Source organism: Abramis brama, assembly GCF_963993115.1.
Source record: "Abramis brama genome assembly, chromosome: 7".
Classification (NCBI taxonomy): Eukaryota; Metazoa; Chordata; class Actinopteri; order Cypriniformes; family Leuciscidae; genus Abramis; species Abramis brama.
The window spans coordinates 17130487-17157279 of record NC_139969.1 but is presented as its reverse complement, the minus strand read 5'-3'; the positions used below and the strand labels follow the sequence as shown (position 1 = coordinate 17157279).

Sequence of the window (26793 nt, the reverse complement as noted above, 5' to 3'; positions counted from 1 at the left end):
GAGCATGATTTAAGACAGAATAATTAAAGATGATCATAATGCTGTGAGATTGATGACTTGAGAACTACTGCATGTAAACGACAATAAAATCAAAATCTATGACACGTATAGCGTCAAAGAAAATCCTGTAGTCTATGACCTCAGATATCACTAACTTTCTGTTTCCTTTTTATTTTCCAAACTCAGCCTCCTGCCTGATCCTTTGAGGCTTGTTTTGAGGCTGAAAACACTAGTTAAACACAAGTTTCCTCCCCTCTCTGGTGTTATTTAAGGAAAAGGCAGCCTCTCCCCTCCTCTCTCTGCTCTGGGATGGGTGTGGTTTTCAAAGACAAACTTCTGAATGATGTGTACGCCTCCGTTTCAGTTCCTGAGTCTTACTAGAGGAGGAGTGTAGGGCAGAGCTTTGCTCAGGACTCTTACAGTGGAGACCAGTCTCCGCATGTATGGACACTCTGTATGGCCCTGGTTCCATGCATGCTTGGCTGTGAGGATCACCACGGCCAAGGCCACAACAGTGCCAGTCTTGGTTTATTTCAACTCTGAGAGTGCGAGTCACCTGGACTTAATTGTGAGTAAAAACTTCATTTTGGGATGCAGCAGTTTGGTAACTTTAAATTTTGTCAAATTAACACATTCATTTGCCACTGGATTTGCTTGACCCAAACCTTTGGATTATACACTACAAGCGAACCTCGAGGCAGGTTTTTTCCTTTTGTCTGCATACGGTATTGTGTCTGTGATTTTTCACCTGTTCAAGTGTTTCGAACTTGGGATACATACAAATAAATAAATGAAAAAGAAAGAATACGTGCAAGTGCTACAGCTCGGCAATTTTGTAATAGCAGTCCTGTATTGTTAAAAAAATGATAAACGGTGGCATTTATTGTTAGATTTAAAGGGCATGAAAATTGCTTACTAAAATCTCTAATATATATTTGAAAACAGGGATCCAATAAAATATTTTTTTTTTAAATACGGTATTATTCATGGCGAATAACTTAAATTTACGATTTCGCTTTTACATGTTTTTTTAATTCATTGGTTTTAAAAAGAATAAGCATTAATATGGCATTTTTCCTCCATCCCCTCTCTCATAAATTGCTGTTTAAATATTAAAAATTGCTGCTCATTATAATGTGGCGGGAGATGTTTATGGGCCTGTGTTTATCGTGCTTGAAATTAGATTTTAATGCTGGAACCTGTATTTAACCCCACATATTGCTAAAAACCACAGTTCCGACATAAAGTTTCACAGTAGACAGACATCAAAAAAGCTTTAAAGTGAAAATAATAAACAGAATTTAATCTGCAGTAAAACACTTCATAGTTTAGCAATGCATTTATATGCCTTTATTTAGACTCCCAACACTGGATTTATATTGGGTTTAATAGCCGCCAGATTTTAGTGATACTCCTAACAATTTGTTGAGGCTGCATGTTGTTGAGGCTTCATGGTTTTATACAATATAAAGCAGCTGTTTAACTAAAAATATTGTCAGTGAGACTATATCTAAAAATAGTGTTTCGAAGTGAACAAATAAATAAATAAACAGTACATAAAAGAAAATGTGTGTGTTTATAGTCATTAAAAAAATCCCAAAAGATTTCCGTTCACTGTGTTTATAGAAATATAAAGACAGTGGAAGAAATGTATATGTAATTTAATTCTCGGGACCCTCAACAGTCATGATTAAGAGGCCCTGAGCATGTGCTTTGTCTTGCTACTTTTGCCTCTCTCAATTGGATCCTGGCAGAGAGAGAGGAAGTAAGCCATCTTTTCCACCTGACATCACTGAAGTGATTAGAACAACAGTGTGGCCTAAAGCTGCACACTGCCTCTGCTTACATACGTCAATGAGCCTCAATGTACAGCCAGTAAATCAAACAAAACTGGAGCATATTTAAAGATTGTAAATATATAGCACATCATTTAATTAATTTAAATTTGTGTGTATGCCAAAAGATGAGTTTAAGATTGTATGGACTTTTCTTTTTATGGAGTTTTTCCAATACTTTTTTTAATTTTAAATTCCTGATATGAGGAAAAAGTATAAAACCAAAAACTACATAGCAAAAAAAAAAAAAAAATGTTGGTTTAACGTAAGTAACCTGGTTGCCTTAAAATTTTAAGTTCATTGAAATTAAAAAAATGAGTTGATACAATGAAGGAGATTGGTTTAATCAACAGAAACTCAAAATATTATGCTATCTGAACCACATAAATTTTGAAGTTGATTTGACAAAAATCTATACATATTTATAAATATATATTTAATTTTATGAACATATTTAAATATATACCTATGAATTGTTTTTAAATAATTATAAAAAAAGCCTTTTAAATAATGACTGCATACATGATGATATCAATCTAAAAAGGATGAAATGAAAAAGCAATAAATTCAGTAAATACATTTCTAAAGCTTTGTGAGCTTACAAATTAAGCTTTGTGAGCTTGTAAATTATTATTACAGTATGCGCGTGTGAGCAGAGTTTCATTTTAATACCATGCTGACTGCATTTTAAAAAGTCACATTCATGTTTATGTTCTATCCAAGGAGGTCTACCTTATTTCAGAGCACTGGCTTAAATGACTGAGTCATTTTCAGAATAATCAAACCTAACAGAAAGTCAAATTAAATTGGGATGTAAATCCTGTAATCGAGCAGCTACAATTCACTGATGTAAATTACAAGCAACAGGGGTAATCTGGAAGATTTCAAGTTATACAAAACTGCGCTGTGTTGCTACCAGTAAATGGGTAACTGTATGAAAAATGCCCCTTCCTGGCAGCTGAAAGGCTACTAGAGTAGAGCAGGGGAAAGGAAATGGCACATGATGCACGCAAACAAATTATGAGGAGGGGGAAGGGAAATTACATCATAACGGCCCATATCTGAACAAATCAAATTAGGATTCATTACTAATTTCCTCAACAATGGCAGCCTAAGAAAGTAACAATGTTAATTAGTTGCAAAATGTAAGAAGCAAAACATAAGGAACGTAGAGATGATCCACTTTACTGAGACATCACAATGATTTCATTGTTCGAGTGGGAGACGAGTAAAATAATTTATCGTATTTTATATAAAAGCTCCGTCTTTTCAGACCCTTCCGAGATATCAAATGATTAATCGCTTATATTTTAAGATTTGACAAGTAAAATAGCAGTGTTCAGAATAAATCCATGGAATTAAACATCATAATAATTCTTCACAGTGCCAAGGGCTATGCTAAGTGTCGCAGTGATAATGTGAGTAAGAGCATGAAGACAGCAGGCAGACAGCAGGCTAAAAAGAAAAGAGGAAAATAAAGATGAAAGGGTAATTATGGGCAAAGACCTGGTGTGAGAGGTTTTGTTCTCTACGACTTGTTTACAGGAAGTCTTCTAAGGTCCAACAGATGGGTGCATTCAGAGAGAGAGATTTTATTGCATTTTTCCAAGTCCAATAAAGTCCCCAAATTTTCCCTACCTTCATTTATGCGTGGGAAAGCAGTGCTTGTCTCAGCGCCGCTAGTAATCAGCGAGTGCAGTTGGCAAGAGTGAGCCAGGTTAATTGGCCAAAACTCAGCTATTAGCTATTATTTTAATAACTGATATCCCTGTGTTCTTTTTTTTTTTCTTTTTTTTCACAGGACACCGTATTTTAGATGTATGTTCCGTACATTCTCAAAGCCATATGCTGGAACACATTATAGTTGAAATCAGAATCATACTGTCCCTAGCGGTGTTTAGCCAGTCTATTGAAACATTTAGTGTTTCAATATTATTTAAGGGCCTGTATAGGCTTATGCAACCACGTTTTCATTTAGTCTAAGTCTGATTATGCTCATCCTCTTGTGTTCTCGAGAGTGTTTTTGAAGTTATGCAGCATACACTCTCTGCTATGTATTAAATAATTATCAAAGTTATTATACCACCAGACAGCTCCTTCAGCTGAAGGCCTGTTAGATATTTAGTTAATGAAGAGTGTCTTTGACAGTACAGCAAATGTGGTTTAACCTCGATGTGGAGGTTTTTGTTTTTTTGGATGTGGTCCCTCAAGAGGAAAATGTAAACCATCTAAGACAGACTGTGATAAATTCCTCTGAGCATGTTATTCCAAGTTTCTAAGATTACCATTAATTCCATATGACTAAATAGGAAATAAACTGGATCAGTGTTTTTAAGATTTACAAATACACAAAAAATGTAAGGAATAATATTGTGCTGATTAATAATTCAATTACGCTCAATATTTTTTATTGCGCAAATACTTTATTTAAAAAAAATGGTTTATGTGCTGCAAATCAAAACCTTGACCTTTTCTGTTTCATATTAAAATGATGGTTAATGACACCACAAATCAGTTACAGTTTGCTTAAAGTCACAAACAAGTATTTCAAGCACATTTGAAGTAATTGCAATGTGAAATCTCTGTGGTTACAAAATCCTGGAAGGGAGGTGACCCTCAAGAAACCGGCAAATCTCATTTTGGATGCGTAATCACTGACATCCCTGATTATTTCCAGGGACTATGTTAATAACAACTGAACATAGAGCAATATTTACAGAAGAATTCAATAAAAGATTTAATGTCCAAATCTTCAGGAGACATATAATCTCTTCCTGAATTTTTTTTTTTCTCCTGCAAGCATATTATCTGTGCTTGTGTGCTTATTGATTATCAATAGGTTGTTGTTATCATGAGTCCTACACCTTTGCCTTCAGTTTCTCAACTCTACATCACAAGTCTCTGTCTCAATCTGCATCCCGGTTCCCCTTTCTAAACCCCAGCCCCCTGCCAAAGGGCCTTTTCCATACGCACCGGGCACACAGTCAACTTTATCTGCAACATCAGCTTGGGAAGCCCGCCCACCCACTTCCCAGCATGCAATGCCTCCCTTTGTCCACATAAGTGTTTCCTCCCCGCCAGGACAAGGCAATGGCGTCAGAGCAGCCAGACCAATCACGTGTGTCCTGGGCTGCCCCTGAGGCCGTCTAGCCATAACAGCTGAGACTGTTAAAATCATGTGTAATCATGGGGAGAGGGGTGCTGGCGTTATTTCAGACATGCAGCACAAGTCCTGTGATTGTCTGCCAGGGGCATAACAGAGTGTCAAATACTAGATGCAGGCAGAAAATACAAGGTGCCAGAGCTGGCCTCAATTGCCATAATTTCATAGGCATGCTGCAGCAGCTCAAGGCGAGTAGATGATAGACATTATGAGAGCAAGGGAACCTGTCACTAAAACCCAAAAGCATGTTTTTTCAACAACATTGCTGAAATTGATATCTTTATTCATGCTCTTGGGGGATGATGGGAAAAAGATAGCAAAACAATGTTTTGGGGTTTTTTTGACACTTGGCATAATAGCACAAGAAAGACTGTATTGTGTGCATTTAACTTCCAATCATTTTAAAGCAAAAAGCTTGGCAATAATTTTTTCAAACTTTGCAATGTGACTTTTGTTCACATGGCCACTGATGAAACCACATGAGTCATCGTATCAAACAAGTCCACTTCCAATGACTCTATATTGAAATTTGTCTTGTTCAAAGTTAACTATATTACAGCTTGAAATCATAGATTTATCATACTGAAATATTTATTTTATTCCTTCACAGAGTTTCTCACCTTCTTTTGTATTTAATAGCACTTACTATTTTCTTAGATTAGACTATACAGTTGAACTTGAATTGAACAAGTCTTTAATTGTCTGGATCTGATGAGGCTTCTGAAAGGTGCTTAAGTCATTTCAAAAGTGATGTGACAATTATTTGGCTTCACTGAGCTTTCTATCTGGAATTGAACTAAGTAATACATTAAGCTGTCAAGGAGAAATGGAAAACACAGTTTCCCCACTTGCAACCAATAAAATACTAAATCAGTAACAAGGCTCAACTAAACTTAGTCTGACTTATAGATCTCACTTGATTGACAAATTAGACAATTACAAGATCTTATACATCTAATGAAGTCAACAGTGGATCACAATAAGGACTAAATTATGTATAACACATTTAAATTATTTATTTTTTTAATTAAAGAATGAAAAATGTTAACTTGACAAACAAATGTTAAAATGACAAAGATGAACTCAAAGGAAAAAGTTTATTCATATGCATTTTAAAATATGAATTGAAAATAAAATACAAACACACATACACATATGCATGCATATAGCAAAAATGTTTTTTTTTTATATATTTTTTTAAATAAATCATAATAACTAGAGTAATCAATTCAGCGTGATCTGTTAAGAATAACACGCTTATGTGTAAATGGTCCATCCAAGCTTGGAATAGACTTTATATTTGAAGCCAGCTGTAAAGATTTCAGAGATTTAATATTTATGTTCCTTTTTTTTTTTATGTTCCCTTTTCAAGATTCAAGCCATATTTTGTCTCCCACATGAGAGACATAGCTCAACGCATTTTTTTTTTTCAGAGTTTAAAAAGTAACATCACACTTATTGACAGTAAAACAAAGTTCAAACTCATTTATGTGATACACACACGTTTAATACTTGAAGCACTTGAAGCATACTATGATATATTCAACACGTTCAACTGCATTCTGGTTTTTATTATAGTTTTGTTTTGTCATGTCTGGCCATTGTACAGCACTTTGGCATGCGCTAGATCTATCAAAAATTAGCTTTATGAATAAATAAACTCAAACAATAAATATAATGTAGCTGTTCAAACTAATATTCTGATGAATGGCACTATAGCATATCACAGCTTGGTCTATAAAACCATGTGAAAGGGGATCTGTGCACGTAGCACAAGATATGTTTTTCACAGACTAATTCACTATGTATCATTCAGAGATAATGAAGGAAATTCAAACTGCTTTCAAAATGAACAAAAAGACTCTCTTTCTCTTTTTTCAGATCCTTTCCATAATGCCTGTCTGGAGATAATCTCAAATAGACAGACTTGGGTGAGTTTACCGTCATGAGAAAATGTCATACCTATAACTCAGAAATTCACAGACATGTTCATATAAAGAGATATCAAAAGGCAACCGTCTAAGGACAAAGCAACACATCCTTTTATTTTAGGTCACAGTGAATCTCACACGCAGTTGTCAATATGACACGCACCCTTCATAATAGAAACCCATAACCCAGTAATAAAGGCTCCAGCTAAGGACTACAAGAGAAAACAGCTCTTTGTAAAAACATCCATTTGCATTTAGTTCAGACAACTGGCTTCTAGCTTTTAATATGGTCTCTAATGCAATTGGTTTCTGGCTACAGTCACAGAGATGAAAAATCACAACATCTCCATGGACATGAGAGGAGGAGCAGAGGCCGATCGCAATCATGGCCCCATATCGTGAGCCACTGCACGAAACAACAGCCCTGATGATTCATGCGGAAAATTAACTCTATTATTTAACTGTTGCAGTGACCCTGACAATTCTCATTATGTCAGTCACTTGAAATGATACACTCATTCCACATGATGAGCACCATTTAACAGGCTAAACTCTGATGTGTGGATCATACTTGGCTAAAGATGGTAACAATTTGCTGGTGAGAGGACAAATCTTGTCATCAGAATCTAATGGCAAGGTGGACACACACACACACACACACACACAGAGAGAGAACCCAGGGTCATGTAAACAGAAGACACTATGGCTCCATTCAAAGCCTGTTTTCAAAAGAGTATGCGTGAGCCTGGGTAAATTATCCCCGTGAGCGGAGTGTGAAACTGGAGATGTGCGATACCACAGCGTTGAGGAACAACGTGTGTCCCCAATGCTTACTGGCAGGCTATTATGTTAGTTGCTGGTTTTCTTCCTCACTTTCTTCTGGTCATCTCATCAATGGGCCGGCTGGAGGGATTCCTGGCAGAGTGATTTGGGATTATATCATAAAATCACATTGCCAGGGATTTCCAACCAGCTGTGAACTGTTTACTCCAGGAAAGTCTCTGAGAGTCGACCCTGCTTACACCCTGATTGATGAAGCCGTCAAATCCGTATTGAAGAGAACGAACCAAAACTTTTTTCCCGCCATGCCCCATGGAATGAATAATCTACCCTCAGAATGAACCATAACTGAGGGCCGAAATACACTGAAAGAGAAAGCTCATATCTGTAGGCCCCACATATGTTTTGCTCACCACTTCTTGTTCATTGCATAAACACTGGCTCTCAACTTATGACTGTGGTTTTGGGAAACTAGAAACATGATACTAGGCTATCGTGCCATACAGACATATGTGGCCCAACATATGTTAATAGAAAAAGCTGTCTTTGAAATGGCGCCACACTGCTTTGTTAAATAACTTGACATGAGAGGAAAGAAGTGATAATGGGCTAATTTAGTAAAAGATGTGGTGTTTTTATATGAACATTTATCTAACATGAAAAGAAACATTCAAGAAAGCATTGAGAATTTTTAAAGTCTTAGAGGTGAACAATATACCTGTCTTTCATATATGTGGGCCGAAAGTTTCACGAAAGTTTGTCATTTGCATGTGTTTTTAAGTCTTGTCAATTTAAACATTAATTTTAAACCATTCAGATTCAAGCGCAAGAAGACGCGAAAAAGAACTCAATTCAGTACTTGTGCGTTGTTTTCTCTGAGCGCGCTCACGGTGTATGTGCATACAGAAAACAGCACACAAGTACTGAATTGAGTTCTTTCCTTTGCGTCTTGCGTTGAAAGGAAAAATACACAAAACAAAAGAATGTAAAAATGCCCGTCTTGGTGAGTATTCACGTATACACTGTCGGATATGTCTTAACTGAGCGTAAATAGATGAGAAAGAATGTATAACAGTATATTGGATCTGTGCATTCGGTCTTAAAGTGACAGCAGCCTAACATTCCTGATGCCGTCTGTGCCATTAATGTTTATCAAACAATAAAAGACAAGAGAAAATCACTCACTGATCTTGACTGAACAACTTTTACATTGTTATTTTCCATTTGATTATTCCATTTCTGTACCTGAAATGAATACTGATAGAGATACCTGAAAAACTTAAAGCACTGTTTATTTCACTTGTATCTTTGTTCTGTTGTGTTTATTTGAGCTGTTGCTTGTAATTTGTTTAGTTGTTCTTGTTTTATTACTCAAGACTCACTTGTCTTCAATCATGTATGAACTTTATTTTAGTTAGGCTAGTAGTTTTTGCTGTGGTATCGAAATTGGTATCTACAATTTTGGTGGCTTGTTTATTAGAATAGATTGTTACATGGGTCAACACAACAACAACAAAACTTTTTACTTTATTTATTTATATTTTTAGTGGGGGCTAATAGAAAAAAATCCTTAGCACCTGTACACACTGATGTGTAATTAACCTTACCTAACAACTACTTTCATTGGTGTAACCCAATGTTTTCTGGTTTATACAGTTATGGGATATAATTTATATTATTTATACTGACAACATTTTTATAGGTGTTTCTTCAACTATGGGCAGTTTTGTCGATAGTTACTTAAAAGAACTCTCATTAATCATGCCTTTTTAAAATTTCTATTAATAACAAGTTATCAATTCAATTCAACAACGTAAACAGATCAGAAGAAAGCGCATGTGTAACAGTATATTGGCTCCTATAAGATGTATACAAGCCCCATAGAAGAATGCGTGTTTTTTTGTGTTGTTTTTACATTTCCAGCACAATGTAATTTTCACAACATCACAAACTATATATTGTATTAGTATTCTTTGGTGAAAATCACAGTGATAGAAATGACATTTTCAGTATTTTTAGAAAAAAAGGAAGACTTCTTTGTTATCTTTTAGCTAGTATTTTTCTGTTAAAAATAAAATCTATACGCAACATTTGAAAAGCAGAAAAATATGTTGAAGGCATGACAAAAAGTTTAAGGCAGTTTGAATGTGTTCTTCACAAAAAAAATAAAATAAAAATAATAATAATAAAATAAAATTTTAAAAATAAACTACATGGATTCAAAAGTGCCCAAAGTTGAGGAAACACCCACATATCTTTGTGCATGTTTAGATATTCTGCTAAATACAATACATGTCTGAGTACATACTAATAAATAAATAAATATAAGTAATTTATTTCTTAAAAACATTACATTACTGAGAGCTGAGCTATTTTACTTTATAATGTTTACACATAGTGACTTTTGTTATTGAATTCAACGATAATTTAGGCAAAAGTTTTGAAGAGCATCTGGATTTTTATGTCTGAAGTTTCGTGAGGTGCAGGACTTAGCTCACTCTGTGAACAGATCTCGGATATCCTATGTTCACAGTGGCTAAGTTCCGCTCCTCTGAGGCCTACACTCAAAATCAGCCAAGAGGTGAGAAGACAAACATGATGACTGGCCATGCTATAGCAAACCGGAAAAAGGACACAAACCTGTTGCAGAGGAATTACGGGAAATGACCTGCCAGGGAAAGAAGTCAGAGTGTAATCCTCAGTCCCACCCACCCTGTCAGACAGGGTGGTCTGGTCAAGTTGGCGTTAAGCCAGTGCACTATTCAACACAGGGTTGGAGCAGAGACAGTAATGAACTTCCCTCAATTCAGCTATGATAATATAATTTATAAAGGAAAAAATAGCAATGAATAAAAATAATAAAAAAGGAAGCATTCTAACTAGTGATCTCAAACTTTTGGTCCCCACTGTCCACTACTTCTTTTTGGGCTTTGAAACGTGAAATTTGTATTTAAAAAAAACAAATGATGGGTGGATAGATGGACGGGCGGATGGATTTCTATTTGATGTTTTATATGCCCAGGCATACATATGACTTATTGTGCTAATACTTGACTCTGATGCAATACTCTTATGTTTTATATCCTTAATAAATCCGCCATCCAGCTGCTATCCAGCTCTGATTGTCATCATGATATAGACTTATGATCAATCAGAAGGGACAAAATGGAGCCTTGTAAAGAGCCTTGTAACTGACAGAGGCCAGTGTGAGGTACAACACTGGGTTCAACCTCCTGTGCCTACTGAGCTGATAACAGTTGATGTATTTAGCACTGGCTCAGTTCAGCAGGAACCGGAGTTAAGCCCCTTAAGACCAAGAGCGTTTTCGAAGACTCTGCGGCTTACAGAAAATGCAGTCATCTGTATGGCTCATACTCCTAAGAACAGTTTTCGTTATCTGGCAAGATCTAAAGACCATGGAGGAAGGCTGCTCCTGTAATTTGAGGTTTAAACAAATAATAGGAGCAGAGTTTTTCCAGATACATTTCCAACTGGATCATCTGTGACAGGCGAAATGTAATAATTCAGCTTATTGACTCCTAATATGTCAATCTTACTCAGCTCATGTTTCACTTCCACAAGTGAAAGAGTATCAAGAAAACAGAAATAATAAAAGAACATTTTAAACTGCTTCGCTGCCGCCTCTTTTTTTTTTGTTCATTCATTCATTTTTGTATGAATATATATGCAAAAGGTGCCAAATAAGAAAAACATCACACAGAAAGGCTCTATTTCCAAAGTTTCAAAAGAGGGCAACTGATGAGACATGAAGAGGGACATTCAGGTTTACAAAGCACACAAATTCATTGCAGCTGTGGACCCTCCACAGTTACATAATAAGCGTTTCGGCGGCTCGCGTGTGACGAGATCATCTTCTCTTCATCCCCTCATGATGGCTCAGATGGCTCTTTGTTAGAGATATATGGTTTGTAAGTTTAAGCAAAACTTTGTCAGAATGAGGTAAAAGGCTGTCACATATCCACAGCTGAAGCCTGAAACGTAAATATATTTGTTGCTTTTTCCCTGCTCTAAGCATCTCACCAGCCTGAAGTCAATTAACCGGCTGTTGAGGGGTTGCGGTAGACTGTGCGCCGTGTTACAAGATGAAATTGGATTCAGATACACAACACTAGCGCAGGACCGAGAGTTGCCAGATCAGAGGGAAGGTAGGAATTCATACTGTACTTGTTATGCTATATCGAGCAAACAAGGATGCTATTAATGAAACTGAAAAAGTGAAACTGTTTCATTAGCAGAACATTCTAGGCAAGCTAACACTTAAAACTGAACCTCTAAAAAATGTCATAAAGCTATAGGCCAAAACAGGAACTGTTTGGCTTTCTGTTTTACTGAAATAAAAACAGTTGATGTTGTATTAGCCATGAGATTATCTGGCTGGAAACAGGGTCCTGGTCAATAATGTAGAAAACAAAAACCAGAGGCCCTGTATAATTTAATAGCAATGACATGCTGTTATTCTCATGGAGTAGACTAAATGAGACAAAGAAATGAATCTGGACAGCTTCTAAGATCTGTAATATAAAATGAGGCAACATGAATATACATAAGCTGAGACATGTTAACAAACAACCCAACAACACATATACTGTGTATGTTTAAAAGTCTCACCAAAGCAAAAAATTTTAAATCAAAAATACAATAAAACAGTAATATTGCAGCCATTGCTCCAGTCTTCAGTGTCACATGAATATGATGATTTGATGCTCAAAAAAACATTTCTTATCACAGTTGAAAACGATTGTTCTGCTTAAATTTTTGTGGAAACCATGATTTTTTTTTAATGATGAATAGAAAGTTCAATAGAACAGTATCTATTTGAATTAGATTTTTTTGTTTAAAAAGTAATTTATTGTCACATTTGAATCAAAGTATTAATATCTTTAAATAATAATTATATAATACTTACAATATGTATAGGTCAGTCCAAAATATTTACCAACGTCAAACACATTAAACAAACATTTCATCCATAAATTAAAATTTGTGAAGTAATTTCTTTGGAAACCATAAGAATATGTTCAACTCACGGTTAACAGCTCACTGTGACTGTACATTTTCAGTGAATAACAGCTTTAATGAATGTGTTCATTACACAAGGGGAAAAAAATAGTATACAGGTTTGGAATGAGTAAATGATGTCAAATTTCATTTTTGGGTGAATTGTTCCTTTAAGTCATGATGATTAGCACATACAGTTTACAGGTTTCACCTAGAAATAAAATGAAAACACATGGCGTTTCTCTCAGTTTTGCCAGTGACTCAAACACTTCCAGAGAAGAATATGACTTTACAAACATCCTTTTCCCACAGAAAAGACCAAAGTAAACGAAAAATGAGGAAAACATCAGCGTGATTCAATGCAATCTAATGCAATTTAAGGGACTAACAATGAAAAGAGTTAAAAACAATTAACATTATGTCAGCATGTAGATAAGAATTCATTTCCATTTTCTCAGCATTTCTCTCATAAGAGCAGATAGTTAGCTTTTTAAGATTATTTTTTTAATTCCATGCCACTTAACTGCTACTGACATGTAGACAACCCATATATTAAGCACATCAGAGCGGAAAAAAATGCCGAACAAGGACAGTACTGTTTTAAATCTGTCAGATTACCCTGCAACATTCTATTGCAGTAGACTTTGCCGCACAAATTTATGAGCGTCTAGATTTTTGTGATCTTTTGTAAGCCATTATGAACAATCCATTAAATGATGTTTTCATGCTGGGTTTACTTCAGATGGTTTTGGTGGTGGGTGGTATATGTAATATATTTGGAGTACTCCAGCCCACTCATCTATCTAAGTCTTCCAATGCCTTACAGCACTAAAAGTAGGTAGAAGAACAAGAAGCCATGGTGCAAAGTTGTATTTATGAGAATGACTTTTATATGGGGCTTAACTAACTTAACTAAGAATGCTATTGAATTAACTTTTGGATCAATGCACAATGCTTCATTTGTTTTTCCAATTCAATAAAGAGTGATCTGCAGATAAGCAGGGCTAAAACAAACACTAAATCTCAGTCACTAAAATAGCAAGGAGAAACAATCCATGCATACTTCACTGAGTGAGAAGACAATGCAATAATTTTGAATTTTATTTAGTCATCACTGTTGCACAAACACATTGACATTTGGACTGCTTAAATCACTCTAATAATATTTAACACACTAATTATTTCTAATAATATTTTCTCCCGTCTAATGTCTGGGAACAAAAAACAGCACTGTAGCTGAAGAGTGACAATGTGTAATTATAAATGCAAAAATTCACATGGCTCGCTACCACACATTTATTTTAGTCAATGACAAAGTAGGCAGTTTCAATCCAGTGAATTTAAGGGAATGATTAGCTTGTACTTCCTTTTTTTTTTTTTGCTAACTTTCCTTTGCCACCCACCAGTTGTCTTCACAGAATGTTTCTTTTGAATGTTTCAAACAACACTGACAAAACCTCTGTTTCATCTGTCAGTGTGGTTCCCATTTTTTCTACAACAAAAAAATTGGAAAACAAATGTGGCCTTTCATGATTACAGAAAGGGACTAAGACGAGATTAAGATGCATTACATCACTCGATTCAGTCCAGCAGTTAAGGAGAGTTCTTCTCTGTGTGTACGTCTATGTTCATGAACAGCTCTGGCTCAAGCCCCAGTGATTTTCACTGAACTCAGACTGATGAGTGGGTGGAGGAGACGGCAATGTCATCTCATGAACAATGTTTGATTTGACAAAACTCAGATGGATAACTACCATACGCACCACAAAAAATTCCAGGCCTCCTGCTGCTAAGCTTACACCAATGTACCATTTTGTAAAACAAATGACTTCACATTACAGCTATACATTACAATTTAAATAAACATGATGCCTTAAACAAGAGAATATACACACACACGTATATATACACACACACACACACACACACATACACACACACACAACAGCTTTTGAATATTATAGCACATATTATATAATATGTATGACTTTCTTATTTCTGTGGAAAAATCAATGTCCATTCTGCTATTTTCAATTCAATGAAAGTGAAAGAAAATCAAACAATGACATGAAGGTAAGTACTGTAAATTATAACAGAACTAGAGCTATACGATTAATCATTAAAAGATTGCGATAATTCCTAAATGACAACGATTTGATTGTGTCTATAAAACCTTTGACAATTACAGCAAACATTCAGATCTGCGTTGGCAATGTGGCTGCTGCTTACCTAGAGAAAGCAGCTGTCATGTAGTTATGAAACAGCTTCACAACAGTCTTCTCAACCCCACAGTATCGTTATTTCTGTGTTAAAAATATTCATATTATCACTGAAGTACTGGGATAAAAGTTTATAGTGCAGATATAAACACTGATGTATACAGAAGCAATCAAAATATGGCAAATCACTTTTTGAAAGTAACTTGACGCTTCAAATAATGATTGAATCGATTACATTGTTATCAAGTGACTGTTAAAAAATGTATTTGTCATTGAATCATTCATTCAGGAGCTTCGTTCAAAAACGCTGATTCATCCAGTAATTAATTAATCATTCAGATTAATTAAACATTTTAAATCATTTCAAATGACGGCGTCCATTAACCGATGTTATGCGACAACAGCGTAATTTTTTCCTCTCGCGATAAGTCATTCCAAAAATCATGGCAACGGACGTTGGTAGGTTTATATAGCCTACATCACAGCCACCGCACTAGATTATTATTATTATTATTAATGGAAGGAAACGTATAGGCTTGTTATCCAAGCATTAATGGCAAGGAAAGACCCTTACTTACAGCACATATGAGGTGTTTCTGGGTGTTTCTCACTCATTTCTGCTCCGAGGTCTTGATGTGGCACCTCTATGAGGTTTAGAATCCCGTATTTCTGTAATTCTTCTTTTATTAATTTAATAAAGAATCTGTCTCGTATTCTGTCCAAACACACCGCGCCTTCTAAGTCAGGTGACCTGTAAATGCGCAAAAACTGTTTCCATTGCAGTTTTGCGAAATATTCCTTTTTCGAATTGCCTGAAAAACCTCCTCATGCGAGTGTAAAAACTTTTTTGCGATATGGGAGTTTTTGCGAAATTGACGTGTTTCCATTGAGCGTATTTCCAATTCGCAATTTCAATTTGCGCAATTTGAAGGGTAATGGAAACGCACCTATTGTTTCATAATGTTTCCTGGGGTGCACATAATGTATATGATTCTAACTTCAAAAATTGTCATAAATTAGAAATAAAAGGCATTTTCCAAGCCTAATTTTAGCCCTCTGATTTGAACGCTCTGTTTGAAGGGGCGTGTCTGCTGAGAGACATCAGTGTAAAAGCCCACTGCTATGATTGGCTAACAGCTTTGCATATGAAATAGCTAGTATTGCATGTGGAACTCTCTCAAAAACTTTTAGCATTTTTTTTTACTATTACTGCTCTCAATGTTAACTACTCGTGATGGCAATGCAATTATCTATGGCATTATTAAGATCGTGGCATGAAAGGTTGCAGTGATGAGCACTGCAGCCGATCACAGACATGTGCAGCGATCTCGTCATGCAACTCGATGTCTGCACACTAACCAACGAATGCTTCATCATAACTAACAGTGCAAACACAATGTAAATAAGAGATTAATTGATTATTACAGGAGTTTTGGCGCGAGTCCAGAACTCAGTGATAAACACGCGCTGTTTGATTGACAGCTACAGGCTACAGCTATTGTAAACGGAGCGTTCTTTGATTGCTTTCTACATATAATTCAACCAGTTTAAATAACAGATTATTTAAGAGAAACAATGTGAAGTTGACCGTTTCATCACTGGTTTGATTTACTGACAGGAGAACATAACTGTAGCTACATGAATCATTACATCCGAAATCACTGGTCACAGATCAGGCATTAGAATGAACATGGTTACTTACGTTGTTGCAATACTGTCGAGTCCATATCGTTAAAGTCTGCAAAGTCTGCGCTGAGTTCGTCCAAAAGAATACCAAAGAATCCAGTGAAATGCACCGAATACGAATAAATAATGTTCAACTGAGACATTCACATTGTTGAAAATAAATATCCACCCTGTGAGTGACCCTGGGGCCTAAGTTGATTTTATTCTGCAGAGGCGGTCTTTGACTACCTTATTACGTCATAAAGAGGCACATTCCAGGATGAGTCGTTCACTGGGCCTGGTAACAATAAAAGCTGATTTTGGACTAACAAGGAAGTTTTCAGTTCTGAAACTTTCAGGATAGGCTATTCTTATAATATGATGACCTCTTATATGTCAAAACCTCAAGAAAAATTTGATTTCTCAGTTCATGACCCCTTTAACAATTTTTGTGATGACACCTATGCTTTGACACTGAGTTAGACTTCTGAATAAGCAACAGAAATCATTGACACTATAATGAAAACCATGCACATCCCAAGCTGTGTGTGTTTGTATCAGCACACAGCGTGTGAGTGTATGTGACGTTATTGTGTGTGAGAGGCGAGGGTAATTATCCTGTATGCACGCATTCTGTGGTGAAGGAGGGTGGAACGGCTCGAATGTTGCCTTGTAATCAGGCGGTACGTCTACGTTTTAAGTTACCTCATTGTCATCTCAAAATAGGCGAGCACAGCGGACAGGCAATCGCAGAGGTGGAACCTCAAATAACAAGATGCTGTTTCTTTTGAGCTTGATGAAGTTTTTACAAGCTCAGAGCATGCCTGTTATTTTCCTCTGATTTATGAATCATGAGAATGTACAACCGTCCTGTGAACACTGCAGAAGATATACATTTAAAGAACAGTTCAGATGGGGTCCAAACGTCTTGGAAATGTATTTAGGAAAAAATAAACGTGACGTAAAAAAAATGTCCACTAATTCTAGGTTACTAATCAAATGTAGAAGGTGACCATGTGAACATTAATGCACACTTTGGATCATTCATGCTGGAAAACATGATCATCAAGTTTTACACAATGCAGTTCATGTAGCTCAATTGCTGCTGTCATCAAAACAAATGGGGACCAAACCAACTTCTGGAATCAACATTGACACTTGGAGCCAGCCATCTCTTAAAGAAGGAAAGAGAGAAGGCACATAAATGTTTCCCTTTTTATTTATGGTAAGATTTCGAGAAATAGCTACTACTGTATAAGCACTGAAATGACTTCAAAGACGTTTTCCTTGCTGATTATGGAGATCCATCAGTCTGTGTTAGTAATTTATGCATTTGTTTATTTCGTTTTCATGAGCGTATGTTCTCTTTTCATCAATGTTCACATGCAATCCCCACAGGGGCCCACAACTTCTTATCCCGTGCCACCGTCCTAATGTAATATGAGCAGCATATGGTCCTGTAACCGCCCAGCCCACAAATGGAAATTCTAAGCGAGATTTATGTTGGCAACTGCGATAAAACATCTCTTCTTATTCATTCACCGTTTCCACGATAGTTATGCTACATTGGAATTTTTATATCAATGCCCTCACATCTCCAAATGTCTGTTCTATCTTTAGTATCTTTATTGCAGTCATTGACTCTACTTGCAAATGTAAAAAAAAAAAAAAAAAAAAAAAAAATTTCATCTGTTTCTCATCTGTGTGAGTAAATGGCTTTTCTGTAGACGCAAGTTAGTTTTCACAATGTTCTGGCAATGTCTGCAAAGTATATAGGTTTTTTCCTTGCATAAATGTGATTCCAGTGACAGACATTGCACATAAGTAGAGAAATTATGAAATGGGAACTGCAATTCAAAGGATTTTTTTCATATTGACGATATATTATAGTTTAATGTGTAGTTAAAGGAAAATCAAACTAAGCACTTTAAAACCAAAAGTGAGAAGCTTTATTACATTAATTTATACATTATTTTTTTCTGTATTTGAGCTGTAAAATTGTTTAAATCATAATTTTTTCAGTTGTTTAAGGGGTTTCAATGCCATGGCAACAAAGTTGTAAAAGCTGGATATAACTCAGGTTAATAGGGGATTGTGTTCCAAACTAAAATCATGTAAAAATCTTGTAGCTACACTATTAAAACAGTAAGTATTTTAACCTTTATGGATTGGCCCCATTCTCTTCCATTTGAGGGTGCCTCAGTAACCCTGATATTTTCTTCCCCCCCCCCCTTTTTTTATACAGCAAGAGAAAGTGGGGAATTACTTTGTACTTAGGCTGAATATTCATTTATTCCTTTTAGCTTTTTAAGTAATACAAAATGACAACAAAGTTGTTTCAACAATTTGATGAGATTTCATACAAAAACTAAACAAAAGTCATTTTAGACTTAGTTTGACTTGACCTACTTTAAAGTATTTTGTTCACATGTCAATCAAACGGTGCTGCTGAACTGGAAATTCCTTCTAAACAAATCACGTCTGAAGCACATAATATTACAAAATGAGCTGTGAGTTCCAGCCGCTGGGAACCACCCTTCTGTCTAGAAGCATGATGGAGCAGAATAGGAGCTATCTCATAAATGTCTGCTATGATGTAAGAACCACACACACTGTTGTGAGGGTCACTATATCTGCAGTTTCAAATAAACTGTTCTCATGATATTGTATACGTCGCTCAGATTTCAGTAGCTTGACAGCCTCGGTAACCTTGATGTTTTATGCAGCACAATTTGCTTTATGATAAAGATACCTGTTTTTACTATCACAGTAGTTTGCGAATGTGCATTTTCCATCCCCTACAGGAGGGGGAGGCCAGGATCCTGCGTGGTTTCTACTTCATCGATTTTAATGTGGCAGAAACTTTTTGCCTAGTACAGTTCATAAATTTTAAAATCTGCCAAATCCTCCATGTATGCTTTTATTTTATTTGTTAACAATGCTTTACTTACTGCAGTTTTGTACAGTGCTTGTTTTAGCAGCTTGTTAGTTGAGATATATGCTGATGTATGTGATTTCCCAAAACATACACAAAACTAATAATAGCTTTGTCTTTTAAACGTTACGCCAAACACAGAGACGGAGCCATCGGTGAGGAACAAAACAACTTACCCGAAGGCTCAGTTCTCGCAGCAGATGGGATGTGCATGGAAATAAAGAGACAGAATTAAGGGAACATTATATTTATATAATATGGGGACAAATTTTGAATTTAAGGAAATTGCTGATACTGTTTGTCTCTATGAAAGGATAGAATTACTATGGAAGTGAACAGCTAAGCAGAGGATGTGTACAAGGACAAGTGCAGTCATTTGAAAAGATGAAAAGTCTTATAATGATGTGAAATCAATATGAAAGAACAACCTGATTTCCTCCATGGCTTGGGATTATGTAAAAGGGCACGGCCAAGCTTTTTTATCCGTGCTACATAAAATTTAACATGAGCAGTCTTGAAACTGTGATCACAGGAATAAGGGAAGGATTAATCACTTTGAGTGTCTGCCATGATCTCATCAGGGATGGGTTGTGAATACACCTGAATACAATATGCAAATCCAAGAGAAACAGATCCTTATTCTTTTGTGTCTGGTTAGAACACCATCTTCCCTCCCAGTCCGGGAATTTTCAGGAAAGGGTATACAGCAATGGCACGAGTTGGATTACCGGTCACTTTCTTTTACAGACAAAAATTGTTTCTGTTTAGCTCAATAGTCCCTCTAGTGGTATTTATTGGTATTAAGTTGAAAAAAATATACCTATCAAAATATACAAACATTTTAAGAAATAGACAGTTTTTTTTAACTTTTACTATATTTTTATTTTATGCATTTTTAAATGCATTGATTGTATATATATTTTTTTCAATTGATTTTTTTCTTTATTCCATAATTAAAATATATATGCATTAAAAAAAAAACGACCTAATATAATCTTGCATATTTTTGTAAAATAATAATAATATTATTATTAATAATAATTCTAATAAATAGTTGTTAGTACATAACTGGTCTATCAAATATACAAAATAAATAAATGTTATTATAATAAAAATATAAAATGTATAACAAATATTATCATGTAATGTATTTTCGGGTTTTCATGCATTTAATTTATATTAAAAACAGCCTACGCATTAATTTGTAGAGTTTAGTATTCAGTACATCAGAATCTTACACTTTCCTTTTTTTTTGCCTAAGTGATATGGTGGCATTTCAAACGCTATCTAAAAATTTGGAGTAACTTAGCTATTGAAAATGGCATAACAGCTTCTTAATGAAAACAATAATTGATAATCTAAGAAACGTAGTTTTGCTTTGCACAATTTACACCTTATCAGTAGCCTGTTTGTGTGATTTGTTCTTTTGTATTAATTCCATGACTTTACTCAGTGACGTTTGTGTATTTTTATTACTTACTAGACTCTAGACACCATATTCCAAGACACTGGCTTTTAACGTCTCATTTCCATGAGTTTACCAGTAAATTCGGTTTTGCTGTATTTGTATTACTTACTTGACAACATATTCCAAAAGACACTGGCTTTTAACGTCTCATTTACATGACTTTACAAATAAATTCGGTTTTGCTGTAAAATTGACGTTTTTTGAATGCAGCAGGTTCCCATGTGGTGCCAGCAGCAGCCAGAGTGTGAGACTATTCTAACATCTTATTGGTGCATTGAAATGCCAGTCATTTTTTTTAGCGTGCTCTGATTGGTCCAAACGAAGCACCACCTACATAAATAATCCAATAACTTCCGCTGACGAATTTTGAATGCAGAGCGGTTAATGTTGGTCTACGACTCGTAAGGGCAAAGTGGCAGAAACATACCAAATTAAAATATGAGCTTTAGAGAGGTCGAAAATAACAAATCATATCCTGAGATGGACCCTGCATTGGCGAAACTACTTATTGGACTCGCAGTCAATATAAGTCGTAGTGATGGTAAGATGCTTGTTTGCTAGCTGCTAATCTTTTACAAGCACGAACTGCATCATCAAATCAGTTAACGTAATGTCAAACCAAGTAAAATCAGATTAAAGTTAACATAATGCTTAGCGATGCAAAGATTGAAAATTACACAGAAAGATCAACAGAAGAGAAATTCGAAAGCAATATTTTTGTAACAATCAATGTGTAAGTTAAATAATGCAAACAACAACCTGTAATTCTTTCTTGTGCTCCCTTGTCATGTAAGTTAGGATAAGATTGCTACGGAAACATACACATTCTAGTTGGCTGGGATTGTTTTTTAAAGGGATAATTCACCAAAAAAAGAAAATTATGTCATTTACTCTTGTTGTTATAACTCATATTATTCCAAACCTTAACCTAAATGACTTTATTTATTTATTTATTTATTTGTTTCTTTTGTTAAGTAAAAGGAGATGTTATGCTGAATGACATCCTCTGTCACAATTTATTGTATATAAAAAAAAAAATGCAATAAAAGTGTATAACACCTTTTTTGCACCAATGAGGAAAGTCTCAAAGTTCAACCAAGAAAATGCTGTTTGTTTATGGCACTGTTTCCCATCAATGCAGGAAGAATACACAGCGCCACTGTGAAAACTGTCAATGTCACTAAAGCCACAGTCAGTGTGGAATGGGCTGAGAAAGGCATGACTAAAGGAAAAGAGGTTGGTACTTAATTTGTCATAACATATGACTTTTTTTCACTGTATAGAACAGTTAGTACATTGACCACTGTGGAGTTGTTGGTATTTGCGCTTGCACAGCCCCAATGCTCTAGGATGTCTTTGTTATCTAGACTATTAATTTGATTGTACTCTAGGTTGACATGGATGAACTCAAGCAACTCAATTCTGACCTTATGCAACACCTTCAACCATGTCGTCAAGAGGAACCAGAGCCCACCGTGGCCCCTATCACTGCACCCAGGACAAAAATGGCAAAAGTGAGTTCTGTATTCTTATCCTCAAATTCTATCTGCATATGGGACAACATAAGCATTACTGTATTTAACGCACATTCATGCACATGCTGTGTCTGAAATCACACTCATTTGTTATTTATTCTAAACTAAAACACATCTTCATCTTTAAATCTGATTTAATTTTTCTATGCACAATTGACTGCTTAGTCATTTACACAGTTCTTTATGTATGCTTCAGAACATCAGAGCATCAGAGCTTCTTTCAAGGTCATCAAGAATACCTACTTCAGAACGTAAGTTATATTATTCATTGTTTCCAGTAGGTTTACTCCAATTCATAGTTGGTCTCCTGACCTGCACCAGTGTAATCTTATGGTGTGTTTCCTATTTGAAGCTGCTCCTCAGGATTGTCCATCTGAAGAGTCAGGTTTGCATCAAGTGCATGCTCTCTTTATGCCCTCCAATCACTCTCACTCAAGGCTGAATTGAACTTCTCATTAGACTTAATCAGGGTGTCTCTTCTCACATCTGTCCACATGGTCTTTTCTACAAATGATCTACAAAAATAGGACATGCTATAAATTCCTTTATAAAACGGAGAGTTCCAGTCCTTGATTCTGATTGGTTGAGCTGCGTTCAAAGCCATTGTAAATTACTCAACAAACATACACCTGTGACCACATTACATTACATTAGTATTACTGCGCAACTGCCGTTTGTGATTCTTTGTTGCTGCATGTGTTGCTTAGCAACCTCTTTGGAACTACATTGCTTGGCGGAGAAATAAATGTGTTATAACGTTATATTTTTTGTTGCTGGTGTTTATTTTATGAATATTTTTATGGAGTAACCGTTTTATAAAAGCAATAAGCCCCGCAAAGCCGTGTTTTAAGAACAGCTAAGGGGGTTTTAGGCAACGCCCCTTAGCTGTTCTAAATCCACTGTAAAACACTGCTTCGCGGGGCTTATTGCTTTAGTTTCTGTCAGTCCAGAAAGGTCACATATGGAAGAGATAGTCATTAGTTCTAGCAGCGATCAATACACTGTGGCTGATGATTTTTCACTTTTGGAGAGACATCATGTAACGCATATTTTTGTCCCTTTCAGCCTCTAGAAGAATGACCACACGTCAGACGTGCTTGTTCCAACTGCCTGCCCCTCCACCTGTGGTCTCGGCAACGGCTGCAGAAGTAGTTCTCTCTCAGGATCTTCCCACATCTACGATCCCTAAACCTTCAGGTCTGTCTCTACATCAACATGATATTAAGATATGTAGTCAAGTTACAGGTTGTGTTGGATTGGCATGAACTTATATTGATTGGTAACCGATGTGAGGTGAACGGACTGTCACATCCATACAGTTCACTTGTGCTGTCAGCTTGGGGACTCAAAAAATCATTGTTAAAAAATTTCACCATCTGGATTGGCAGGCTACCCGAGGAGACTTGTTTCAAAGCCAGCTTCTCCTCTGCTACCAACCATTGAGGCTATATGTGAGAGTGAGGCTTCCAAATGTGCCCCCATGGGTCCACCAAGTATGTACTGTTTTGAATTTGTCATGCATGCTTTGACATCATGGATATGGTGGCTATTAACATTTACAGCACGTATAGCACTGCACTGTTGTAATTGTAATCTTTTAGGCCACCGCATGTCTCAAATATCGGAAATGAACAAGGTGGCAAACAAACGGATGTCCCTTGCTAAAAATCCTGAAGCACAAAAGAGAGGAAAGGTACCGTATTTGATCCAGATATCAGGCCTATAGTTTTAAGTCCTTTTCAAAAGTCTGATTTTTTTTGCGCAAAATAGTTTTTGTGGTCATTATTGCTATTACTTAATTACTGAACCATTCAGATATGATTTTTTTTTTGCTAATTTACTTCAGAATATACAATTGTTTTATTTTCAACTTTTTAAATAGAGTAATTTTAAGTTATTTTATTTATTGGTATTATCAATGTACTGTATAATTTAGTTTTTTTTTACTTTTCTGTTGTTTTGGTCACAGACTTGTAGTCTTGAAGTGGAAATGTGCACAAATGTATTTGAATTTCTCTTTTCACAATTTTGTTTCTAGTTTGGAGATACAAGTCGCCCTAATAAGCAGTTTTACCAGATGATTGAAGAATACAGAGAGACCCTGGAGAAAGTACCCATGTCCTTGTCCGATCCTGTGAGTTAATGAGCATAATATTAATATCATCATCCATTCATTCATATTATTTTAACACAAAGTGCTTTTTTTTTTTTTTTTTAAGGTCAAACCTCACAGAATATGTGTCTGCGTTCGCAAACGTCCTCTGAATAAAAAGGGTAGGTTTCTGATAAGACCTCTCCAATTGACTCGTGATTGAATTGTTTGTTTGGGCGATTTTCATGTATTTCTCATTTATTTGTGTTCAGAGTTGGCAAAGAAAGAGATTGATGTGGTCACAATACCTGGTAATGGAGCCTTGCTGTTGCACGAGCCCAAGCAGAAAGTGGATCTGACCAAGTACCTGGAGAATCAGACCTTCCATTTTGATTACTCGTTCGATGAAGACGCCACTAATGACTTGATTTACAGGTAGCTGAGTATTTTGAGTTTCTGTTTGGTATTGCCAGGTATTGTTTATTCAAGAATTAGTTCACTAGTTCGCATCCGTGTCGTCCCAAACCTGTAAGTCTTTCTTCCAAGAAACACGAATCATGCTTTGTATTTACATGGAATAGAATTACTAGTTAAAACTTTGTATTTCACATAAATAATGGCAGAATTTATATTTTGGGGGGATATGCCAATTTTAACAATGTTTAACCTACAAAATATTCAAATGGTTATGAATTTAACTTTTAGGTTCACCGCTAAACCTCTGGTTAAGACCATTTTCGAAGGTGGTATGGCGACGTGCTTTGCATATGGCCAAACAGGCAGTGGAAAAACTCATGTAAGTTGTTTGTGCTTTTAAAAAAATAATCCCAAACTGTCCAAAACCATGTTGTTGATCTTAAGGCATTCTTTACAGACTATGGGTGGAGACTTCACTGGAAAGAGCCAAAACAGCTCTAAAGGGATTTACGCCCTGGCAGGTGATTGTAACTGTCATATGTACTTTACAAAGTGGGCTGTTACGTTTATCCGTGTTCACTCTGGTATTAATCTGTCTGCATGCTTCACAGCACAGGATGTATTTACCCTCCTAAAGCAAAAGCGATATGCTGATATGGACCTTTGCCCATATGTCACCTTTTTTGAGATCTACAATGGCAAGGTTTGCACATATTGTATTACATGTTTCCAAAACATTTCTGTGATGTCTTGTCAAACAGATGGCTGATTGTGTTTGCTAGTGCAAATAAACCTCAAATTTCCAAATGATTAATGTAGTCTTTATGCTCAAGTGAGGTATTATTATTTGATTTTATGCTGATTAGATTTTTAGATTGTGGTTGCAAGCATAAAGTACTTGTTCAGGCATGATGATGAACATTTTGTGTGCACTGCAGGTGTTTGACTTGCTGAATAAGAAGGCAAAGTTGCGTGTTTTGGAGGATGATAAGCAGCAGGTCAACGTTGTTGGCCTGCACGAAGTTCCCGTGTTATCTGTTGATGACGTCATCAAGATGATTGAGAAGGGAAGTGCATGCAGGTAAATATTAAAGAAAACCCTGTGTCATGCTTGCTTAAATGGTCACATTTATGCTGCAGCTCTTCTCACCAGTGTTATTTTAATATTGTGTATACACTGTGGTTATACCCACTGAGCCTGTGGCTATATATTGTATTGACAACTCATCACTTAAATATTTAGCATCTTATATTCTACGTTACTGTAATGTTTTTGTCAGCATTAAAAAAAAAAAAATAATTATGATGATCCTTGTGTTCTATAAAGAAGAATGTTTGACAGACCCAGTCTAGACAGATAAATACATAGCAGCACAAAAGAGTTCTTAAAAAGAATTGGCTTACAGCATGAAACTCTGTATGTCTGCAATCTCTGCGTGGTAAAAGCTGACAGACTGTTATCCAGATAACTTTTTTAAAAGTTCCTACAAAATGCTTAAAATACCAGAATATCAATTGATGTCCTTGTGATTTTTATCCCATCTTGAAGTATGACCAAGCGTTAAGTCAAATGTATTAGTGCTTCACAATACACACTGTTTCCAAGCAGCTTTACAGAAATACTATAATGTTAGGTCTACCTGTATAATGCCTAAGAGATTTAGGGCTGGCCAATGTATAACAATGATATATATAATCGATCATCTGGATTTAGATGTACCTATATAGTCTTTA

General features: G+C 35.8%; 1 protein-coding gene and 1 long non-coding RNA gene across 2 annotated transcripts in view; both read left to right on the top strand.

The window, feature by feature from the left end:
• The first annotated feature begins 396 nt into the window (after window positions 1-396).
• LOC311086317 lies at window positions 397-7504 on the top strand. The gene is made up of 3 exons (XR_014607041.1): window positions 397-568; window positions 6880-6929; window positions 7249-7504. It is a non-coding gene; the product is annotated as an uncharacterized lncRNA (long non-coding RNA).
• Window positions 7505-21381: 13877 nt separating this feature from the next.
• kif2c (kinesin family member 2C) overlaps window positions 21382-26793 on the top strand; it is a 12081-nt gene continuing 6669 nt past the window's right edge. The window contains exons 1-14 of the mRNA XM_084120494.1: window positions 21382-21556; window positions 22157-22251; window positions 22407-22529; window positions 22747-22801; window positions 23616-23747; window positions 23939-24043; window positions 24152-24243; window positions 24589-24684; window positions 24770-24824; window positions 24915-25077; window positions 25348-25438; window positions 25517-25580; window positions 25671-25762; window positions 25998-26140. Coding sequence (XP_083976620.1) covers window positions 21454-21556; window positions 22157-22251; window positions 22407-22529; window positions 22747-22801; window positions 23616-23747; window positions 23939-24043; window positions 24152-24243; window positions 24589-24684; window positions 24770-24824; window positions 24915-25077; window positions 25348-25438; window positions 25517-25580; window positions 25671-25762; window positions 25998-26140 — 1409 coding nt within the window. The 5' untranslated portion in view covers window positions 21382-21453. The remainder of the gene's footprint in view (window positions 21557-22156; window positions 22252-22406; window positions 22530-22746; window positions 22802-23615; window positions 23748-23938; window positions 24044-24151; window positions 24244-24588; window positions 24685-24769; window positions 24825-24914; window positions 25078-25347; window positions 25439-25516; window positions 25581-25670; window positions 25763-25997; window positions 26141-26793) is intronic.